General features: G+C 39.4%; 1 protein-coding gene across 3 annotated transcripts in view; it reads right to left on the bottom strand.

The window, feature by feature from the left end:
* The window catches only part of FRY (FRY microtubule binding protein), a 274,917-nt gene that overhangs the window by 4,728 nt on the left and 250,459 nt on the right, over window positions 1-19,730 (bottom strand). For 2 of the 3 annotated variants that reach the window (XM_037986846.2, XM_073013220.1), the window contains exons 56-61: window positions 19,415-19,564; window positions 18,177-18,275; window positions 16,193-16,276; window positions 6,800-6,817; window positions 4,922-5,032; window positions 150-352 (exon numbers count right to left, since the gene is read on the bottom strand). In XM_037986846.2, coding sequence (XP_037842774.1) covers window positions 150-352; window positions 4,922-5,032; window positions 6,800-6,817; window positions 16,193-16,276; window positions 18,177-18,275; window positions 19,415-19,564 — 665 coding nt within the window. The remainder of the gene's footprint in view (window positions 1-149; window positions 353-4,921; window positions 5,033-6,799; window positions 6,818-16,192; window positions 16,277-18,176; window positions 18,276-19,414; window positions 19,565-19,730) is intronic. The other variant, XM_007960079.3, reaches the window with a different exon arrangement.

Below are 19,730 nucleotides of genomic sequence, written 5' to 3'. Positions count from 1 at the left end.
GCTGAGTGTTTCCGGTTTGGCATTGGTAATATCTGAGAAGAGACCTGTAAAATATCTAGCTGTCCGTAGTGGGCTAGATCCAACCATGACAGAGTAACAACCAGGTGCGCATTTCCTGCAACCACCTCTACAAGAAATAGCAGAGTCACCTGCACTCCCTGATCTGCCGCAAAGCTTTGCCGAGTTCGTTGTTCTTCAGGCACTCCAGCATGGACTGGATGGCCGCTTCAGTGGACGTGAAGGTCGGCTCGGACCACGCGCCCTCCGAATAGAGAGGGTCAGCTGCAATGACTGCACTGGCTTCCTTCAGGTGTTTCTTTAGGTCACTCAGTTCCCTGGACATATTCAGCAGCTGTTTAAAAAAAAAAAAAAAAAGGTTTTTAAAACTATATTTAGGTGCTGGGGGAATTTTATATCCCAAAAGAAAAAAAAAAAAAAAGAAAAAAAAGGATCTTATGGGTGTGGTTAAGCATAAGCTTAATACCATGGTAAATTCAAATAGGATAGATGACATTGTACTCCACTGTATGTGTAGGGGATTGTGGAGTTGGATGCATTGGATACGTGTCAACCGCTGAGATGCTCTCCTTATAGAAAAGATTAAGACTTCATTTAAAATGGTTTCTACTTAAGTTCTACTTAAATAGGGAATAAATACAGAAGGAAAGAATACAAGAGATCAGGCTCAAGAGTGAGTAAGATCTGGGTTCAAATGCCAGCTCTGCAGTGTACTGTAGGAACATGGACAAGTTAATTGACTTTTATGTGCCTCAGTTTTCTCATCTGTAAGACTGAAGATAATAGCCATCCTAAAGGTTTATTTTAAAGATTAAGTGGAAATAATGTATACAAAATGCTTAGTACAGTCCAGCACCTAAGTGCTCAGTAAACATAATCGTGACCAAGGACTCTGTCCTAATAAGTTTTTCTCACTCTTGGTTCCATGCCATGGGAAAGTGCTGAAGACACAATTTTGAGGAGGAGGAATAATCTTAAACTAATGTTTGCATTAATGCTACAGCAGTAAAAGATATTTTCTCTCGAAGGTATTGGAACCAAAGGATCCAGAGTGTTAAAAAGTAAAGCATAAGAAAACCCGTGTTACTTCTAAGTGTCTCAAAATATACTACGGAAGATGGTAGTTTTGCAATTTGATCTCAAGAACATTAAAAAATTGGCATAAAATTAAAGGTTTTTTTTTCTCTTTGTAATGCAAGTTGATGATGCCTGTTTACTTTGGAAAGTTATTTATTCAACATCTTTGCTTTTCCTCTTCATTCCCAACTCACTCATGGTACAAACTATAAAAAACTGAAGCTTTGAAGGATTAGTTTTTCTTTGCACACATGCCTGTTAAATACAACTACCTACTATAGAAGTAGGTTTAAAATTTACTGAAATAATATTTTAAAACAAGATATTAGAATGTCTTAATTTTGTATGTAGTTTTAAATTTGAAAGCACATTTCTTCTTATTTTAAACCTAGATAGGTTTTAAACATTGTGTACATATACAGTATTTAAAACTTATATAGTATTTAAACACTGTGTGTGCATGTACCCATATAAATATACACACCAGGTATACCTTGGAAATATTCAGTTCCAGACATCTGCAATAAAGTGAATCATGTCAATTGTTTGATTTCTCCATGCCTATAAAAATTATGTTTACACAATATTGTAGTCTAAGTACACTAAGTCTAAAAATGTACATACCTTAATTAACAAACACTTTAGTGCTAAAAAAGGCTAATAATCCTCTGTGCCTTCAGTGAGTAATTATGTTTTTACTGGTAGAGGATCTTGCCTTAATGTTAATGGCTGCTGATTGATCAGGGTGGTGGTGGCTGAAGGTTGGGGTGATTGGGGCAATTTCTTAAAATAAGACAATAAAGAAGTTTGCTTTATTTATTTATTTATTTATTGAGACGGAGTCTTTCTCTGTCACCAGGCTGGAGTGCAGTGATGCGATCTCAGCTCACTGCAACCTCCGCCTCCCAGGTTCAGGTGATTCCCTTACCCCAGCCTCTCAAGTAACTGGGATTACAGGCATGGGCCACTATGCCCGGCTAATTTTTTGTATTTTAGTAGAGGCAGGGTTTCACTATGTTGGCCAAGATGGTCTCGATCTCCTGACCTCGTGATCTGCCCGCCTTGGCCTCCCAAAGTGCTGGGATTACAGGCGTGAGCCACCACACCCGGCCAAAGTTTGCTTTATTGATTGACTCTTCCTCTCATGAAATATTTCTCTGTAGCATGTGACAGCATTTTATACACCTTGGAATTTCTTTCAAAACTGCAGTCAATCACCTTAAACTCTGCCACTGCTCTATAAACTAAATTTGTGTAATATTGTAAATCTTTTATTGTCATTTTGACAATGTTCTCAGCATCTTCACCAGGAGTAAATGTCACCTAAAGAAACTTTGTTTGGGCCGGGTGTGGTAGTTCATGCCTGTAATCCCAGTACTTTGGGAGGCCAACGGGGGTGGATCACTTGAGGTCAGGAGTTTGAGACTAGCCTGACTAACACGGTGAAACCCCGTCTCCACTAAAAATACAAAAATCAGCAGGGCGTGGTGGCGCGGGCATGTAATCCCATGTATTCAGGAGGCTGAGGCAGGAGAATCACTTGAACCTAGGAGGTGGAGGTTGCAGTAAGCCGAGATCATGCCATTGCACTCCAGCCTGGGCGACAGAGTGAGACTCCATCTCAAAAACAAACAACAAAGAAAACTTTACTTGTTCATTCATAAGAAGCAACTCCTCATCCATTCAGGTTTTATCATAAGACTACAGCAATTCAGTCACATCTTCAGGTTCTACTTCTAATTCTAGTTCTTTTGCTATTTTTACCACACCTGCAGTTACTTCCCCTACAGAAGTCTTGAGCCTCTCAAAGTCATCCATTGGAATCACCTTCTTCCAAACTCCTGTTAATGTTGATATTTTGACTTCCTTTCGTGAATCATGAATGTTCTTAATGGCATCAAGAATGGTGAATCCTGGCCAGGCGTGGTGGCTCACAGCTCACTTCGCAGGGGCTGAGGCAGGTGGATCACCTGAGCTCAGGAGTTCAAGACCAGCCTGACCAACATGGTGAAACCCCATCTCTACTAAAAATACAAAATTAGCCAGGTGTGATGGTACCTGCCTGTAATCCCAGCTACTCAGGAGACTGAGGCAGGAGAATCACTTGAACCTGGGAGGAGGAGGTTGCGGTGAGCTGAGATTGTGCCATTGCACTCCAGCCTGGGCAACAAGAGCGAAGCTTGGTCTCAAAAAAAAAAAAAAGTTTATCTTGACCATGTGGCAAATAAAAAAGAAGAGTTGATTCCCATTATCTGACAACTTGTAACTGAATAGAGGAAAACCGGTTATGAAGGCCTACTCTCTTGAAATAAGCATTTGAAAGTTGTATAGTTTTTTCCTTTTTTCAAACCGAGTAATAAAAAAATGGTAAAATGGTTGTAGTTTGTCTCTTGCGGCCCTTCCTCCTCTGCTCTTAGATAGTGAGGTTTCCCAGGCTTCATCCTCACTTCTCTGCTGTCATTGGCATGGTTTTATTGACTTCTGCTTGTTCACAATCACATCTGTGCCTTTTGTCCAGATCTCTCCCCTGACCTCACATCTAACCACCTGCAAGATGTCAGTCACCGTTTAAGCCAGGTCTTGTCCAGTATGCAGCAACTGACTAGCCGGCAGAAGGCTTGACTGTCTGGACACAGCATTGCCTCAGTCCTTCTTTCTATATCCCTGTCTCAGCTTTGGTGCCACTGGTCACCTGGTTTATATAAGATGGAACCTGAGTGTCATCCTCTCCTCAACTCTTCTTTCTCCTTCATCCCCCCATCAGTTTCATTGATCTTTTGTCCTGTGTCTCACATTTCCTTCCTCCTCTCCATACCTAGGACTTCTGTCCTAGTTCAAACTCTGTCCTTCTGTTTGAACTATTTCAGCAGCCTCATCACTGGTCTCCATGTCTCTGGTCTAGCTGTCATCAGATCCACCCTCCACATAGCTGCCACAGAGATCTACCTGAAATACTCCTAGGCACAGCATGTCTTATGATCTCGCCTTTACCCCTCTCTCTCCTGCCTCATCTCATAGTTCCTTTTTGGTACACCTTCTATTGTAGCAATACCAAGTAGCTTGTAGTTCCTTTCTCTTTCTTCCCATCAGGCTTATGGCCATGCTGTTTGTTCTTCCTGGAATGCTCTTCCCTTACTCCAACTCACCCTCTGAGAGTCCACTCAGGTGTGGTTTTCTCCAGCAAGCTCTTCAGTTTCAACCTTTCTTACCTCTAGGCAAATGAGGTGTTAGCCCTCTGTGCTTCTATAGTATCCAGTACACACAACCATTATTCCACTGACTACATTGCAGTAGTATTTTTTCATTTGTAGAAAAATTTTGGCTCACTCAGCAGTAAAAATTATTTCATTTTAAATATTTTAAAATATTAAAACATCCTGGTGCTAAGTAGGGCAGGGAAACTGAAGAGAACCAAACACATCATACAGACATTTCCTTCTTACCTCAAGGTAAGGGCAAGTATGAAAAACTAATGTAAAGAAGAAAACCCACACCCATGGAAACTTTTCAAATAAGGATGCCCAGCCCCAGGGCCAGGATCAGGGAGATGCAAGCAAGGCACCTAGCGCATAACCCACAGGAAGGTTCTCTCCTACACGCATTCTTAAATTTTAAGGCACCTCACTTTCTATACCTACTCCTGACTTTGCTTTTAAAAATGAGAATAGAAATACATACAGGACATGTTTATTTCAGACTTGTGCTTGAGCAAAATAATTATGCGGGAATAAAATCACTTGGGCAGTTATAAATGGGGTGGAGTGGGGAAGAACAAAAGAAATGATTTTTGTGGTGGGACGTGGGGTTGGAAAGCACGTAGACTCACCTCTGGCATGGAGCTAACTTCGTGCACCTGGCCGATGAGCTTACAGTAGGACTGAAAAAGCAATAGCAGCTGGAAGTGTAGCTTATATAATCTCTGACACAGTTCCAATTGCTAAAGAGAGAAATTGCACGGGAAGAAATAGTTATTATTAAGGATCATTCCCATATAACTAGTGAAATCTCAATGGAGACAAACTTTTTTTTTTTAAATTAAGAAAACATAACCAGCTGTTATTCCAAATAAAACAGAAAAACAAAATACAGTCATTAAATATCAGTGAGAAATCCACGGTATAATTTCGACTATAGTCTGTGTAATGGATGACTAATTAGAGAGTAGCACCTATAAAGGGACTGAGTAGACAGCCAAATTTCCATTATATTTGCCAATTAAATACCTACCAATTATAGCTGAATGGTTGTCTTCATTTTTATAAGCTATAAATTATTTTTAAAAAGAAAAATTTCCTTTCATTAAAAGTATATTTGAAAGACAAAACATTAAGCAGTTCTAGGTGTTAAACTTATAAATTCAGTAGACGCCTGGGCCCCTGTAAACGTAACAGTCACGTGGTCCTCCAGAGTCCTGTATCAGGCTTACTGATGATACGTCTACTCTGTGCTCAGTAAGTACTTGTTAAATTAGAGAGAGATAAAAAGGGACCAAAAAATGCTTAAAAAAAGAAATTATGAACACATTTGAAAATTTCTGTGGAAAGGACATCAAAAAGTAATCATACACAATGGCCCTTGAGCCACATAGATACCTCTGGAATTTAAAATGTTTCAGGGACACATTTGTGCCTCTGTACCCTATAGTGTGGTCTTTACACAGCTTATGTATACTATGAGGGAAAAATAATAATTCCAATGCCAGTGATCGACTAGACTTGGAGCTGTACCCTCTACACTTTGCCTATTTTATTCCAAGAATGAGTTTGCTCTCAGGTAGTGAGTGGATGGGATTCTGTGAAAGAAAAGGAACAGCCTTCGCTCAACAGAATTTCATGGCCAGCAGTCACCAGTGAAAGTGAGTTAAATATGTAGTTTAAACTAAATGCTTCACTGTTCAGTTTTCAAATGGGGTAGGATAAATAGGGCCTTTCTTTTACCAAGGACTAAAAGAAGGCAGCTCAGAATTGAGAGCTTCTAAGGTGACTTAAAACTGTTTCCCCCAATCAGTTTAAGGAGAGAAATCACAAGAATTTAGGTTTTAGGAAGAATGTTCTATTGATATTATTAACAGACTTTTGATCCTAAATCTTAAAAGTTACTAAAATTCATGCTAAGACTATGCTGAATGGTTTCCTTTCTCTTCCTAGCCCTTCCCTGCTCTTTAGGGGAGAACCAATTCTGCCTAGATTATTTGATCTCTCAATACTGGTAACCAGCCTAAGATTAAAGAAGTAGCTACACGGACTAATTAACTAGAACTGGATGTTTGGTTGTTTTAGTAAAATATTGTATTTTGTGGTCTTGAAACTTCTCTTTAGGGGAACCTTTAAAAATCTGGTATAAAAGATAACTGCCAGAGACTTGCAAATAAATAAAAAAATATTGTTTAAAAACAATATTACCTTCACAATTTAGGGTGAAACCTAGCTACGAAAACTCTGACTTTCCTGTGCCAAATCATGGTATTTATTACACAGAATATTCCACTGATAGTATGAGAATTCACAGCAATGTAGGTTTCTACTTTGGGGCGAAAGCAGCCCAGAATGCTACTAATAAACTGCCATGTCTTAATCTACCAAATAAAATAAATTAAAATGAGAAAGAGAAAACATGCTAAGAGATATAACAGTAACGGTAAAAATAAGGGTTGTTATGGGTCCATGCCTAAATGGACAAAGAGTATGAAAGAAAGTTAACTTACTGCAAGAGATTCCATTTGCTACACAGCAAGCATGGCACAGGAAACAAAGGAAAGGAAAGAAAGTACAGGGTCAGTGTCTGCATGCAACAGAAAGCACGGCCCTTTTCCAAGAGCAGAACCGTCAGCAGTATTAGCATTGCTCACCCAAACTTGATAAATCTTGCAAATGTTGTACCCATTCAACATGCATAGCGTTCCAGTTAAAAACAAGCTCTAATGGGAAACATATCACTGAAAAAACATAATGTTTTTAGGTTCTCTGATTAATCAGTTTAGATTTTGTCAGTCAGTTTTAGAGACCAAAAATCAAAACTTGTATTGCTTGAAGATTTTAGTGTATAAGTGTGCATAATATGTGAATACAATAAAACTGAGAGGAAGCCAGCTTAGTTCCCCTTTGAAGAATTATAGCCCCAAACAAATTAAGCTATTGCCTTGTATTAAGGCAGAGTCTTTAATATGTTCAGTTTCATATCTACTAAACTATGACCTTCCAATTAACATTGAATATAGTGAACAATCTACATGTATTTTCTTTAGTTGGATTGCCTTGCACATTGAGAATATTTTATAGGACTACTATAATTTTTAATTTCAAAGGACTAAACATTGTATACCCTCAAACAAGTGTGAAATATGACAGGTAATTTTCTTGCATTTTACTTTTTATAACAATTTTTTCTCCCATAGACAATTTCTTTTTTCTTTTTTTTTTGAGATAGAGTCTCACTCTGTCGCCCAGGCTGGAGTGCAGTGGCACGATCTTGGCTCACTGCAACCTCTGCTCCCAGATTCAAGCGATTCTCCTGCCTCAGCCTTCTGAGTAGCTGGGATTACAGGTGCATGCCACCACACCTGGCTAATTTTTTAATTTTTTTTTTTTTTTAGTAGAGATGGGGTTTCACCATGTTGGTCAGGCTGGTCTCGAACTCCTGACCCAGTGATCTGCCTGCCTTGGCCTCCCAAAGTTCTGGGATTACAAGTGTGAGCCACCATGCCTGGACTCAATAGACAATTTCTATAAGTAATCTACAACTAATAGTTAGTGTAAAATAATGTAAAATTGTAACTGGGCCATGTTCAACACCAGCTACAATTTTTTTTTTTTTTTTTTTTTTTTTTTTTTGAGATGGAGTCTTGCTCTGTTGCCCCAGGCTGGAGTGCAGTGGCACAATCTTGGCTCACTGCAAGCTTCACCTCCTGGATTCACACCATTCTCTTGCCTCAGCCTCCCAACGTAGCTGGGACTACAGGTGCCCGCCACCACGCCCAGCTAATATTTTTGTATTTTTAGTAGAGATGGGGTTTCCCCTTGTTAGCCAGTATGGTCTTGATCTCCTGACTTTGTAATCCGCCTGCCTCGGCCTCCCAAAGTGCTGGGATTACAGGCGTGACCCACTGCGCCTGGCCAGCAACTACCATTTTTTGATGTCACTATATCATAGAATTGGTTCATGGAAAGTTTGGGTATGTGGAAAGAGATAAGTAAAACTTGACAGAATGTATTTTTTTTAAAAATTATTGACCATTCCTAATTATGCATCAACATATTTGGTTCTGAATTTTCAAAATATTTAAGGACCTAAGAGTTTCTAATCCAATAAAACCCCCTTATTTTAAAGCTCTTTCAAAAAGTCTCTCGGTTGTCATCGTTTTAATGTATTGTACTTGAAAATAAGATACAGTAAATAAAAACAAATGAAACTATCAACTTATTATTTATTAGTATCTACAAATGCAATTAAAGGACTGCCACCAACAAGCCCTACCCTATCCTCCAAGGGTCTGTTCTTCCCTTATCACTTGCTTGTCATGTGGGGTTGGCACACTGATGCATATTATATTATGTTTACTAAGTAGTTTTTTGGACCCTGGCCATAAATTTCTTTCAAAGTTTGGAAGACAAACACCTGTAAGCCTCTGATGTGGAGACTACACAGCTTCAGGTATTTACTATTCTCAAGAAAACTTTACATCTAGAAGTTTCTAAAATCAAACTTTCTGTTCTGAAATACAATGTCATATAAGATCGTCACACAGGGAGAGTCTTGTCTATATAGACGCAGAATTTCCACTGCAAAGACTTTTTGGACAACATCAAATATGATTGAAATGTTTAGTATGCAGTTTAGGAAGTAAACATTTGCTACCACGGGATTTACCTTTCAGAAGTGTGAAATGAAGCAAGTGCTGAGTAAATTACAAGGTCTTGTGTGAAGAAAACGGCTTTTTATTGCTTTCCAAAACAAGGTTATAACCCAAAGAGGTCATCAAATCAGTTCAAGTAAAATCTTTTCTGTTCAATAAAGGCAGAGGAAGCTTTTCGACTCCAGCTTGGTACTAAGGAATTTCATTGTCAATGAATTCCTCCCACTCAGCTCTCAGGGCACAAAATAGTGTTTTTCTTGGGAGATGGCCAACTGTGATGAATGCCAGTCCTCAGGATTCTTCCTAAACATTCCTTTTTAGGTAGGCTAGTTCAGGCTTCCTTGATATTTATTATCTCAGAATCTTTCTGTAGGCCACAGGATGGGACCTAGTTTGCATTTAGAGTTCCAAAAAGATAGTGAAAAAAGCCTTTCTGGGGGGCCATTTTATGGAAAGTATTAACATTCCCCTTGTCCCACCATTCCATGCTAATGTATCCACATTCTAAAAATAATCCCTTGAGAAGTCTTTATAAACTTATCTGTGTTTTGGTGACTTGAGGTTCTTTTGAACACGTTGTGGGAATGTCCTTGCTTTATTTAGTCACAAGGATTTTCTTCAAGGCCCCTTCCTGCTCTCCTGGTATGGCTTGATTTATAAAATTGGATTTAGAGGTATGTTTTCTCAAAACGAGGAAAAAAAATATCATGAAGCCAAGATATTAAGAATTTATCATAAACAATTGAGGAATGTAGAGCTTTTAAAAGCCCAGAATAATTGAACTCCTGCTGATCGACGGTAGCATAGCCGTATCTGGGTTCTGTCTTCTGTTCTCAGCTGGATTCTATGCTTATGACATAACCAGTCAGTAAAAATCTAAGACATTTTTGATATGATAGAAGATGAACCACAGTGTACTAGAATAGCTATTATTTTCATCTCATTTAATCTCTGAAAGTCCTGCGTTTAAATTAATGAGATAAAATTTAAATAACCTAGCCTAATGATGAAATCCCCTAAAAGGTGGGAATAGTATGTACTCAATTGTTGCTAATAATGCTTGGGCCTGGCACATTGATGGCTACTGCATTAACTTTGTTAAGTAGTTTTTTGGACCTTGGTCATAAATATCCCTCAAAGCTTTGGAAGATAAATACAGCTATGATACAGATTACACATCCTGAGGTATTTACTTTTTTCAAGAAATCTATAAGCTGTCTTCAGCAGACATTTCTTTAGCCAATATGAGAAAGAATATGGCTTATAGAGGAAAGACTGACTATATCTGAAGGATGATGTTTAACAGATGATAACTTAACAGGAGAAAAGTCTTGTCTTGTTCAACACTTAACTTGTTCCATTTGTATAAGAACAGAGGTCGTAGGCTTCTCATTCATAGATTATGTAGATAGAAAATACGTAACCGAGAAGGTAAGTGTCCAAAAAGACCCTAACAGAATGATGATTTGAATATAAGAAGATGAAACGTAGTAGGGCTAAATGTAAATTATTGTCCTTGAGTTCAAAGAGTCAAATGTTCAAGTAGTGCTCAGAAATAGCTGTTGAATTATGAATGCATTAACTAAAATCGACAATACATGATGTAGAAACATCTCCAGCTTTTCTGGGCCACCTCTGCAGAACTGGTTGATGAACTGTGTTAATTAACTATAAGGAGACTAAAGCCACTCCCTGCAGAACCCAGAGCCGAGAGGTCTGCAGACTTTGTTCCCTGACCTGCATTTATGTTCACTTAAACCACCGACTAGTGGCCACTCCAGAATGAATTTCACAAGAGATGGAGAGGTCAATGGAAACCAAAATCCTTAGTTGGAAATGCTGATTTTATGTCATAAAGAGATTTATTTCTCCTTTGGATATGTGCAGGCTGAGAAAACGCTACTAAAGCAGTGTCCGCAAATGAAAGTGATCTCATGACACAAGCAAATCACACGCCTTGATTTATGTCCCATTTAGTGTATGCTGCACCTTATTCTAGGAGAACTGGTATTACTATCACCAAGAAGCCCAAATCATTGACTATTAATGGCTGTCTTTAAAAAAGAGCCTTCCCCAAAATATACTTCCCAAATATTGGAAATAATTTTCTTAGAAACATGGTTTGTTTTGTTGTTTTGAACACACGCTGAGAATGTTCCTCCAATATATCCCTCAGAAAGTGAGTTCAGCAGACAGGTGCTTGCATATGCAGAGATGCTTCTCACATATGCAAAGAATAATACCTTTTCCTGTTTTCTTTTTGGAAACTCAAGCCCTTTCTATCTAGCTTTATTCTTCATTTTGGACACTTAGGTACAGAGAAATATTTTTCTGTTATAAGAAAAGCAACAGGCCAAGCATCATGATGACTGGTGCCTGGCTCCTGCCTTGAGCATTAGGAACTCACTGGGCAGGAGGGATGGTGGAGAGTCCATATGGGTCTATACTTAGTGCTAGCTCCTTGTTGCCACTGAGGAAGGCAGGCCCAGTGTTGCTAGATCTTCTTATTCAGAGACAACAGGAATTCTGTTTTGAGTGTGTGTGTGTGTGTGAAAGTTTGTTTTGTTTTGTTTTTTTGTTTTTTTTTTGAGATGGAGTCTTGCTCTGTCACCCAGGCTGGAGTGCAGTGGCTCAATCTCGGCTCCCTGCAACCTCTGCCTCTCAGGTTCAAGAGATTCTCCTGCCTCAGCCTCCCGAGTAGCTGGGATTACAGGCGCACACCACCGCACCAGGCTCATTTTTATATTTTTAGTAGAGATCGTATTTCACCACGTTGGCCAGGAAGGTCTCAAACTCTTGACCTCGTGAACCACCCGCCTCATGCTCCCAAAGTGCTGGGATTACAGGTGTGAGTCACCGTGCCTGGCTGTATGTGTGGAAGTTTAAAATTTTTAAATGCAAGGTCAGTTAATATTGTGCAAGCTTAACACGTCTGTGAATTGGTTATAGTTCACAAGCCACCAGTGCATACACTTTCTTCATTATATTTATGTCTGCAACTTTGTTAAGAATAGAAGAAAAATAGGAAAAATAAATATTCAGCACCCAACAAAGAGATATATTGTCTTCCACAAACAATTCTACAGCAATCCTCACTTAAATCACCTGTTAAGAATGACTAGGAATTTTCTACTGGCAAAGACCGGACCAGACTGGGTAGGGCTTGGGGGTTGAGAAGCTTTCATATGCATGTCTGTACACTGTCACCATCTCTGACAAACTGATATCTTTATTCAAGAATTTACTTTGCTACGTTTAGTCGGGTAAGCACTAATCCTTTCATGAAGTGCACAATTCTCTGAAATAGAACAGATATGAGTAATAATTATCGGTATATTCACATTGCTATTTATATCCAGACACAGATTCTGCAAGTTATAAGTTCACTTATCCACATTCTACATGTCCTCAGGCAAGGGTGTGCTCAGAGTAACTGGCAACATCAAATCATTCCAGAAGACAGAGAACCTGATTACACAGGAGTGTTGGAGAGAATGACTTAGAGGTAAGTTAAGCAGTGCTCTGAGGCCAGACATTGGTTGGGTTTTGTTTTGGGTTGGAGGCCAAATGGTAGCTCTAGTCAGCAAAATTATATCTCCACATCTCTAGATTTAAGATCTTGGTATTTAAGTGGAAAGACACAATCATTTCTCCTCGAGGCCCACCTTTCACGTGTAAGGACTTTTTTCCCTCAGTTTTCTCTCACAGCCCATTTCCGGCCTTGTTGAGTGTTACCTATGATGGGAGCCAAGGCTGCCTGATTTGTGTACTCTGCATGGTGCCTAGCCATGCCTCGAGGCTGGTGGAATTAGGAAGTGTGAGGTTTGAGCTGCATGCCCAGTGGCCAGACTACTTCCAGGGTCTACTAACCAATTAAAACAGAGACTGTAACCAAGTATCCAGATGACTTAAACAAATCCCCCTGCCTTGCCTGACTTGCTAGGATTGCTAACCTCTTTTGTTAGGTGGCATATACTTTGCCTTCCAGATCAACCACAGACTCCAGAATTGTTACACATGTAGGCCTGGAAGCATCTTCCTTAGGACATCCAGTCACTGCTTGAGTTCTCTGGTCACCAGTGTGTCCAGGAGCCATTTGGAAATATTCTGAAACACTGAGCTAATACTGACAATGGGGCCAAAGCTTGGTTGTTTTTTGCAAAAATGTTGGAAGCACCAGACTCAGAATTTGCCCTTCTATTACTGCTTTCCTAGTAAATCCCACTCTCATCCCTCTTGGGTGTTTTATGCATCTTCCCTCCTTATTCATGCAGATTCCTAAAGCCATATTAGACACTTAGACATATGCTGGAAATTATTCTCGAGTGTTTTCCCATGTGTATGTTTTGCCTCCAAAATTAAGCTAGAGAATGTGTGGACAAATGGAAAGAATACGGCCTTTAGACTTTGCCTGTCAGCTTCAGTTTTCTTAGCTGCAAAATGGAAAAACCCTGATTTCAAAGGATTGTTGTAAAGGATCAAATGAGATTACATGTGTACCGTACTCGAAAACATTAGTTTCTTCTTTCTACTTTTGTACTCTCAAGCCTTTATAGTAATGCTAACAGAGTTGTCACATCTAAACAAATGAATAAATAGATGAAGTCTATTTTTTGAGTCCTTGGGTTTAGTAAAAACACAACAAAAGAGAGGGAGAGGAAAAAGTACTACAAAATAGAAGCAACGAAAGAGGTGCATGAATAGGAAATGGGTAAAAAACAATAAGCAAAAATAAGATAGATATTTGTTTGAAGAAGGTGAAGAAGAACCAGGTAAAAAGGAGGGAGCAACTAAAACCCAGTAAAACAACTTAATAGAAATAAATCACAAGCACAACAGAAATACATATTTTAAAGTTGGAATGTTTGGGAAATAGGATAGGTTAACTGGAATTTCTGGTTATCCTTAGGGTCAACCAGGAAGCTATAAACAAACAAACAAATACATAATAGATTTGGTTTCAACCCTTGTTTATAGAAATCTGCAAAGTATCAATGCACTTTCCTGTCTGAGGTTCTGTTATAGAGAATATAATAGAATTTGATGATTGAGGCCAAGTTTTCAGAAAACAAATTGTGTTTTACATACTACTCTACAAACTAGACTATAAGCCAGATTAGATTTATGCTCAAAGTAAATCCTAACCTGGTAACTGTTCTCTGGCCTGAATTTGTCTTAACAGCAGATTATAGTGAAGGGAGGGCTGGGCTGGAATGACAAGCCATGAGTACTACTGGGTGGCCATAAAATCTGAAACCTAGATAATACTTTATTTTTTAAAATGTATTACTTCTGGGATATGCTAATGGCACAGGTTATTCAGTGAAAATCTAAGTCACAAATCATCTGAGACATGATGTCACAGATGCATATATAGGGATTGAGGGAAATGCCGGAGTTTATTGTGATTTTTGAACAGCATATTTCAATTCTGCTTTGCTTATGGGAGACATTACATAAGTCATTAAACACTTATTTTAAAAATGTATGCAAACTAGTTATTATTTGCCTATGTTGACAGACTTTATGTCTAAGCTACATTTCTGCCTGTCACTTCTCAGCCATGGAGCCTTGGATAAGTCAAGCTGTAGTGTTTTCAGCTATAGAATGGGCAAACGCTACCGCCCTGCTTCCCATCCAGAGAGATCAACTGACTTAAGGGGTGTGAAAGTGCTCTGTAAACCATAAAGTGAGAGATAAATGTGCATCTTCAAGAAGGGCAGCAATGTGGAAATGCAACCTCTACTTCAATGCCCTCTTTAGATATTTTGCTTTTCAATCTCTGATCTCTTTATAGTTTTATAGTTTGCTTTTCAACCTCTGATCTCTTCACTAAAACTGATTTTATAGTCAGCTTTATAGTTTGCTTTTCAATGTCTGATCTCTTCACTAAAACTTATCAAGGGGCTTGCCTAGGGACTCAATCAATGCTGGCATGGACAGTGTTACCCTCAGGGCTGCAAACTTGCTCAATAACAAACACCAAATTGAAATGGAACCACTGGTGTTTGGTTGAAAATGTTCACTCCAAACCTCTGATCAGAAACCAGACTTTACTGGATTCTTTTTACATAATGAAGTACTGTTTCTAACACAGGAAGATGTTTTCAGATCATCCAGAGGGTGTGCCATGTAAAACACTTTTCCAGTAGTAATGACATAATTCCGAGGTAACACCTTCTCTCCCTAGATGGGGCAGCAGCCTCCTAAGTTCCCTTAACCACTCTTGCCACTTTGAGCTATTTCCATAGTAGACAGAGTAGGAGAGCCTTGATCTAATCATCCCCACTGTTAACCCTTTTCAGTAGATTATTATTGCTGTTAAACACCAAAGCCCTGCATGGGCTGGCTTCTGCCAAGTTCTCCAGACTCTTCTCAACCGTTTCTCCACGGGGCTTTTGGTGCTGTCAGTCACATGGGCTCTCCTTGGTTCTTGGAAAGGCCTGGTTTCCCTGCCTCCGGGCCTTTACACAGACTACAGGCCCACTTCTCTCCATCTCATATTTTAGATCTCTGCCAAGATGTTACTTTCATGGAGAACCCTTCCCAGAACTGCCCTCCCCATCGGATCAGGCAGCCTTGCTCTGTGATCTCTCAGCTTCCTCTTCTTTCCTGTCCTTGATGGTCCTTGTTGTAGTTAATAGCTGTATGACTGTTTCATTGATGTCTGTCTCGCTGACGAGATCAGAAGCTCCACAAGGGCAGAGGCCTTGTCAGTTGCTCATGATTGCCATACAGGAGGCACTCAATATGTGACTGCAGAAAGAATGATTTTCATCCATTCCTACTCTGTCCTTTAATTTCCTTTATAGTATGGCACACTGGTCTGAGGTGTGTAGCAATTCTAAACGAGAAAATCTGTTTTACAGTGACTGCTGAAAGGTCTAGAGAAACTTCCTTCATTAAAGAAACTAAGTGGTTCAGTGAAGAATTAATGAAATTTGGCTTTATAATCTGAATTAAGAATAAATTTATTAGGAAATTATTAGTATAGTTAGACAGTATCCAGCAAAAAAAGGTTATTTTATACCTCTACTTTTCCAAAACGAAGAAAACCCCCCAAAATCCCATCAACACACAGTCATGCTGGAATGTCATTCTGTCTTACTCTGTTGGTTTCATGTAAATATTTGGGGTGATTCATTCTGCCTCTTCTTTTCTCAAGTTCCAGGCTTCTTGGGTAGACCAAAACTAACACACAATGTCAGAGCACACAAGAGTCCCATTCTAACAGGCTTTTATTACCTTTTCTTCGGAGTCCCCTGGCTGACAGGTAATTACTCCATCTCTTGATCCTCCTGCAAATGTTGCCTTGCAGTTTGCAAGCCACTGTTATCAGAAAGAGAGGGGCAGACATAGGTAAATTCAGCAATGTTCTGAGAACATTTTTAGTATCAATTCTGTTAGGAAAAATTCATTAAAGTTCTAATGACAGTAAAATGAAATTGTGCTGTAATGACTTTTTGAAAAGGGTCGTATTTGGGGGTTAAAGATGAACTGCTGGAAATTAAAAGTATCTGTTTATATGGGTTCAGTGATGGTCATCTAAACATACAATTTCAATATTATACTGTGTTGCCCTAGGGAATGGTTTCACCACACTGTTCCTAATTTATGTATAAATGAATATATTATGGCTAGAAATCTTCCATATGATTGGGGTTAGAAGATAGGACCAATACTTCCTCACAGGCTGGGTGATTCTGGTCAACATGACCTGACTTGGACACACCTACTTCTGTTATGCTGCGGTGGCTGCATGTGCTATGGGGCAGATCTCCTTCACTATAAGGAAGGCTATTATGGTAATAGCTCAGCTACTGAGAGATCCTGCCAGTCTTAAGCATCTGGGATAGTAACTAACACAGGTGTGAAAGGGAACCTTTGAGCAGAAAACAATGAGCATTGAGGAACTGAAGTTCACACTTGACATTAAAGGCTAGATTAGTTCACCAACCAGAATAAAAAGATTACTTTTACCGGGTGATGACTGAGAACCTGAAAACAGTGGCAGGTAAAAGGCCACAGAAATAGAAGACAAAGATAATTGTTAGGGTGGAAAGTTAGAACTCTTGCCCTTGGGCAGGTCAAGATAACATCAATAACAGCAATAGCAATAAACTCCAAACCAGTAACTTTATAAAGAACATCTTCTTTCTATGTGGCATTGTGCTGGTCAGTTTACAGATATTATTTCTATTTTCAAGGCAGTATCATGATGTGATTAAGAGCACGGGCCTTTGAATCCCACAGCTCTGGGTTTTAATCCCACCCAGTTCCTAGCTAGCTAACGAGGGTAACAATAGCAACTCTCAGGGTAGTTGTGAGCATTAAACCATATAATTTAAGAGATTTAACTCTTAGCAGGTTGTTGGACACATAGAAAGGACTCAGGAAATGATAGCTGCCATGACTATTATAATTGTTTTATCTTTACAACAATCCTGCAAATTAGTTACTATTACCAAGGGCTTACAGATGATGCATCTGAGATGAGAGATGGCAAGTCACTTATCCAAGGTGACTAACCCTTAAATAACTGAGCTGTGATTTAGACTCAAGTCAATCTGACTTCAAAACCCATGCTTTTTCTATAGTGCCTGGCATATTATAGGAAGTGCTCAATACACACTACATACAATTATTATTGAACCACTGAGTTTTCTGGGCCTCTGACTGTGCATCTCTCAGAAAACAGGTGGCTGGCATGGATGGTTTCTAGATCACTTCTGTCTCTAACATTTTACAATCTAGATCTATGAAGAAAGAAAAAAGTAAAGAGTAAGAGCTGAGGCCAAGAGAAACCCTGGGGACTGGCTCCAAGAGTGGCTATGAGAACAGACAGGAGATCCACCACAACTAGTTTTGGGTAAGGCTAACACTGGAAGGAAGTAATCACCAATTTCAAATCTCTGGGATAAGTTATAACATTGGTAAGTAACATATCAAGCAGATACCCATTTTTTTTTTCCCCAATTTCTTGGTAGGGCTAAAAGTGAATGCTGAAAAATTTCTCTTTTGTAGATACCATTTTTAATACAATTAATATTGTATACAGTCCTACCACCATTAAATTGGAATTGTAATCCTTAACAAGGGAAAAGATGAAGTCTGCCTTCTACTCCCTAAAGAGCATGTCTTAGGTTAATCATAACACCTCCCAAGAACTCAGAGTGGTTGGGTTCATTTGGTTTTAACTGACTGCACATGCATAGAAACAAACACTTACTGAGAGTGTGGCCTCTTTCCTGTTGTTGTAGGTATCCAAATATTCTTGCAGTTCTAACACACTGAACTTGAGCTTGTCCAGAAGTCCACATGAAAGGAGCTAAAGACAGGAAAATAACTGGTATTAAAACAACTAGAGAGGTATCAACACAAAGGCACAGCTACACAGAAAACAGAAGTGATGTTAAAGGGGTACAAGCGCCATCCATTTTAATAAGCTGTGAAATTTGGAATTTTGCTCAACTATCAGCTGCAATTGCAATTGAATCCCAGCTTGATAATACACGCCTCCTAAGAAAATATCCACTCTTTCCCATATTAGCATAGGCAGGTAAGACATACCAAGTATTCCATAGAGGCCCACACTAAGATATGGTTTCCATTTTATACATGACTTCTACTGCCATCACCCAATAATACTCCAAGCAGTGTGAAGACAAACCTCCAAAAAGACTTTCAAACTGATTTTGTATTTAATCTATACCTTAAGTCATTTATGACAGAATGACTTTTCATATTGTATTCTTTGCTACAAGAAAGCTACTGATCAAACAGGTTCTTGGAAGGACTTGACTCTTAAGAGACTTTTAAAATCTAAGCACATCCTCACTGGTTCTAAACCTCAGTAATTACTGAGCATGTGATGATTCTGTCATATCATGGGGGATAGAAAAAAAAGGTATCACACAACTCCCACCTACCAGGAGCTCGTCAGTCTCGCATGGTTAGAGTTCCATGCATAAAGCCATGATTTGCCATCAGCCAGAGACTGTTTTGATTATCCTTTAAACTCATCATTCGCAGTTTGAGCTGGGCAAATCTAGAGGGCAATAACTCTCTGTTAGAGACTTGGGGGTGGGGAAACTGATGGACATGTTGCCTCTGAAGACCCATCTGACTAGGCAACCTGGCATCATGGGCACTGCCTAGGTCAGCTCCAGGAGGTTATCTGACCATATCTGCACAGCTGTCAAAGTCAGAGTCATCAGAGAGCAGTTGCCAAGGATGCAGAGGGAGCAGAGGTGGAGTTTTCTCCTTATTCTGTGAAATCGCTCTGCGTTGGCCTGGACTGGCCATGTGCAGTAATTATACTCCTTTGGGAGTCATATCACAATACAGCGCTGCTCACAACACTGAAGGTGTCTTTAAAACAAACCACAGCACAAACATGCTACCCTGAAGTTCTGCACTGTAGGTTGCATAGGCCCTCCACTGTCAGAGCAGGACTGGGATACTCACAGTCTCGGCATCCACAAAAAGTGTAGGGCACTCAGAGCAGGAGGTGAGCATCTGGGAAGAGCTGACAAATTTGGATCCGATTCCCCGGAGGTTATCTCCAAGGTAACTGGCTGCATCACAGGTTAGGAAGCAGAACCTTTTCTGAATATTCTGCAAGGCAAAATAGTGACCATTTGTAAAGGTCAAGTTCAACTTATATATGATAAAAAACATTTGGTGGGGGCAGCTTCTGTTTTTATATTCCAGTTACATTAACTGATTTTTTTTTTTTGAGATGGAGTCTTGCTCTGTCACCCAGGCTGGAGTGCAGTGGCGC

This window comes from Chlorocebus sabaeus, chromosome 3, assembly GCF_047675955.1.
Source record: "Chlorocebus sabaeus isolate Y175 chromosome 3, mChlSab1.0.hap1, whole genome shotgun sequence".
NCBI lineage: Eukaryota > Metazoa > Chordata > Mammalia > Primates > Cercopithecidae > Chlorocebus > Chlorocebus sabaeus.
The sequence above is the reverse complement of the archived record's forward strand: the minus strand, read 5'-3'. Positions and strand labels throughout refer to the sequence as shown.